Raw genomic sequence first — 3,687 nt, forward strand, 5'->3', positions numbered from 1 at the left:
GGAATCTGGTTGTACGCGCGAACAAGGTCGATTTTGGCGAACACTGTTTTTCCGTGAAGCGAGTTAGAAAAGGCTTGCAAATGCGGAATAGGGTAATTGTCCGGAGTAGTGCGACTGTTAAGTGCGCGGTAATCCCCACAAGGGCGCCATTCGCCGGCTGATTTTTTTGGCACCATGTGGAGTGGCGATGACCAGTTGCTATTAGAGGGTCGAATAATGCCTAAATCCAACATGTGCTGAAATTCTTGTTTAGCCGCCCTTAAACGATCGGGTTTAAGTCTGCGCGGGCGCGCTCACAGGCGGTCCCCTTGTTTGGATATGATGAGTGACATCGTGTTTAACTTTGTCACCATTAAATGTAGGACGAGTTAATTCCGGGAAACCTCGCAGCAAATCTGTATACGGATCCGTGGTGTCTTTACGTATAACTGGGCTGATCTCGGTTGACCCACTGATTATGCCTTGCACGGAACGTCCAGTGTTATTATCAATGAGTTTGCCGCGTTTGACATCTACAAGGATGCCGAAATGGTGCAGAAAATCCGCCCCTAAAATCGGAACGGGTAGCTTTGCGACGAAGACCCAACATAGTGCGCGCTGAATCCAAGATTTAATGTTATCGATGTCTCTCCGTAAGTAGGAATGGAGGAGTGATTCACTTTGTGTAGAAATATATTTGATTGAGGACGCTTCTCTTTCACGAACTTCTTAGGGATGATACTGACTTCCGCACCGGTATCAACGAGAAATCATATACCAGTGGTTCTATCAGTCATGTACAGGGTGCAACGAATGTTGTTCTTGCCAGGAGTGTCTGCCGCTCCTACTGCCTGGCCTGGGCGTTTCCCGAGAGACGTTTCTTCGTATATGAACATGGCTGGTGGCATCGGTAAGCTCTTTCACCGAAACGCGCGTGATACTTGCAGAGCTCACCGCTGTTCTGAGTGCTGCTAAATCGCCGGGGACGGACTCGCTCAGTGGGGTGCTTATGCATTTTTGGTTTGAGCTCGAGGTCACGTAACTGTTCACTCAGGTTGTGAATCATTTGAGCCTGTCGCTCCAGTTCCTCGCATATATCCGTGGAGGGGTTTGCGACGTTAGGCGGGGCATCGTTAGAGCTGTGCGTGTGAACTGGGGCTATGGAAACGGTCACGTCCATAATTTTGTCGGCTAGGTCCGCTAGCTTTTTTTTTTTTTTACATAGGCATCACAATATAGTAATCATTAGTAATGAAAATTTGGTAAATTTGATAACTTATATGGAACGGCTCATTAAGAACTTATTTACGTTAGACTTGAAGACAACCATATTGTAGTCAGCCGGAAAGCAGGAAAATGGAAGACAATTCCACAGGCGTGCAGTTCTAAGAAAGAAGCTTTGTTCATGGAATCTACGTTTAGGTTTAGGCAAAGATAAAGAGTGGGGGGAATTATTGATAGTGTTTACAGCTAGACGAGTGTTTCTTGTGAAAGTTTGGCGAGGGGGGACCATAGATTGAAGCTCAGTCGAACACTTTCCATGAAAATAACGATACATCAGAGACAAACTCGCAACATCTCTTCTGTGAGATAGAGGTTGCAAGGAAGAGAAAAGGACATCTCCTACGAGGCTACGAAGTCTATTTTGAACTCTATCAAGGCAGGCCAAGTCCTTTCTAGCAGCTCCTGCCCAGATGTGGCAACAGTATTCCATCCTTGGACGAACCTGGCTCTTATATAGATAGAGAATAGCATCAGCAGTGAGATATCTACCGGATCGATAGAAAGATCCCACCATTTTTCCAGCGGCCTTGGCAACAGATTTGATGTACGTGTTCCATTTAAGATCAGGAGTAATGGTCAAGCCAAGAAGCTTGTCAAAACTAGAGGCCTCCTGAAGACGAGAGCCATTCATTTCAATTGATGCCAGATGTGGATCAGAATGTTGATGATGTAAAGAGAGAAGCTTGGTTTTGGATGCATTAAAAGTAACCAGCCACTCCTTACCCCATTGTACTACGTGCTCAAGATCAGAGGAGAGAGAATTGGAGAGAACTTGGTCGTTTACTGTCTTAGATGTGCTACTATAAATGGTAGTGTCGTCAGCATAAATGTCTACAAATAATGTAAGGATGTGATTTGGAAGATCATTAATGTAGATCAGGAAAAGAGTTGGGCCCAGGATGGACCCCTGAGGGGACACCGGCATTAATACTGTGAGCTTCTGATTTTTGCCCCTCAACTACTACTCTTATGAACCTATCAGAGAGAAATGATTTAATAATTGAGAAGACATTTTCAGCAATACCATAGCTAGAGATCTTATGAAGTAAACCTTTATGCCATACCCTATCAAAGGCCTTAGATATGTCAAGAGCAATTGCCCTAGAAAGGTTGCCTCCATCGAGAGATTTGCTAATCCTATGAGATATAACTGTAAGCACATCTGCTGTAAATCTAGCAGAACGGAAACCATATTGAGTGTCACTAAGAAGGTTATTTTTGTTGAGATGGTTGATTATTGAGCTCCTCAATGGTTGTGGAGTCATTCGAAAAGGCGAGTATCATTTGAATACTCGATGGCAGTCTATTAAGGAAAAGTTGTTTAAGTATGTCTGGCGGTAGTGAGTTCTCACCCATCAACAGCTTCATACATCTGAGTAACTGAGATGGTTTCCGATCTCCGAGTTCTTCTACGAGAAGTTGACGAAGGCGTTTCTGCTGTGAATCGGTTGTCCTACGAATCAATTCCGATTTGAAATAATCGTAGCTGATCGATCCAGGGGGTGACATGATCAGGTCGCGAACCTCCGCCATTACTTCATGCGTTAATGCGGCCACCACGTGGTTGAATTTCGTCACATCGCTCAGAATCCTTTGCGTGTAGAACTGGGCCTCTACGTGTGCGAACCATAATGTTGGATCGTGCGTCCAAAAAGGAGGAATCCTCAAAATAACCTGAGTAACCGTCGTTGAAGGAAGCGCCTCACTGTCCATCGTGGGGAATGCGTTGAAGAGAACGATGATCGCAGAAAATCTCAGTGAGATCCTTTACGCCTAGAAAAACCGATGTGCCGCTAAGGTCGACATGTACGTCATTCGGCGTGCGCGTGGTCGCTGAGAAATTTCCCTTGTGTGATTACAGGTAATTCTTCCTTATTGATAATATCTACATTTCCTTGCGTGTTCTGCCAAAGTCTGACGAAAAAGAGGGGTCACCAGTGAAGCGAGGTGCTCGCTGGGCAAAAACAACGAACAGCTCACTTACGATTAATTTTTCAAAACATTAATACGAAAGTAAACATCTGGAAAAATCAATTAAAAACAAACAAATCATCAGACTTAGCTCTTTGTAATAGATGTGAATGTATTTGCCTGGTGTATCTCACTCGTGTTATTTTTAGTCCGAAGATAAAGAAAAGAAATCCTTCTTGACTGGTTTAATGTTTTTGATGTTACGTTGAGAATTAATTTTTTTAGGAAATTCGTCGAGTAAGGAGCTGAGGGAAAGATAAGAATGTTTTTCTTTCTTTTTGTGTGTTGTTTGATCAATGGAATCGGCACAAGGTGTGTCACGCACGAGCGATGGAGCGTGGCAGTAACGCGTGGGTGCGCGAGCAAAAAGAGAGCGAGAGAGTCCTTGAATTTGGCGCCACGACTTTTTGTCTTTTTTTTCTGAGCTCTACGGAAACGGTGAATGTTCAATGT

General features: G+C 44.2%; 1 protein-coding gene across 1 annotated transcript; it reads right to left on the reverse strand.

Annotated features, from left to right (window-relative positions):
• Positions 1-273: 273 nt before the first annotated feature.
• On the reverse strand, positions 274-2,976 carry LOC145283981 (uncharacterized). The gene is made up of 2 exons (XM_080133078.1): positions 2,616-2,976; positions 274-512 (listed from the first exon to the last, which is right to left on the reverse strand). The coding sequence occupies exons 1-2, from the start codon at positions 2,974-2,976 to the stop codon at positions 274-276; spliced, it is 600 nt and encodes a 199-aa protein (XP_079989204.1).
• Between the last annotated feature and the right edge of the window lie 711 nt (positions 2,977-3,687).

This window comes from Euprymna scolopes, chromosome 8 (genome assembly GCF_053919585.1).
Source record: "Euprymna scolopes isolate OS-2025 chromosome 8, ASM5391958v1, whole genome shotgun sequence".
Taxonomy (NCBI): domain Eukaryota; kingdom Metazoa; phylum Mollusca; class Cephalopoda; order Sepiida; family Sepiolidae; genus Euprymna; species Euprymna scolopes.

Coding starts and splice junctions, on each gene's coding strand:
- LOC145283981 (XM_080133078.1), bottom strand. CDS start 2,976: ATGGACAGTGAGGCGCTTCCTTCAACGACGGTTACTCAGGTTATTTTG. Junction 513..2,615: donor ATGTATGAAGCTGTTGATGG/GTGAGAACTCAC, acceptor GCATCCTTGTAG/ATGTCAAACGCGGCAAACTC.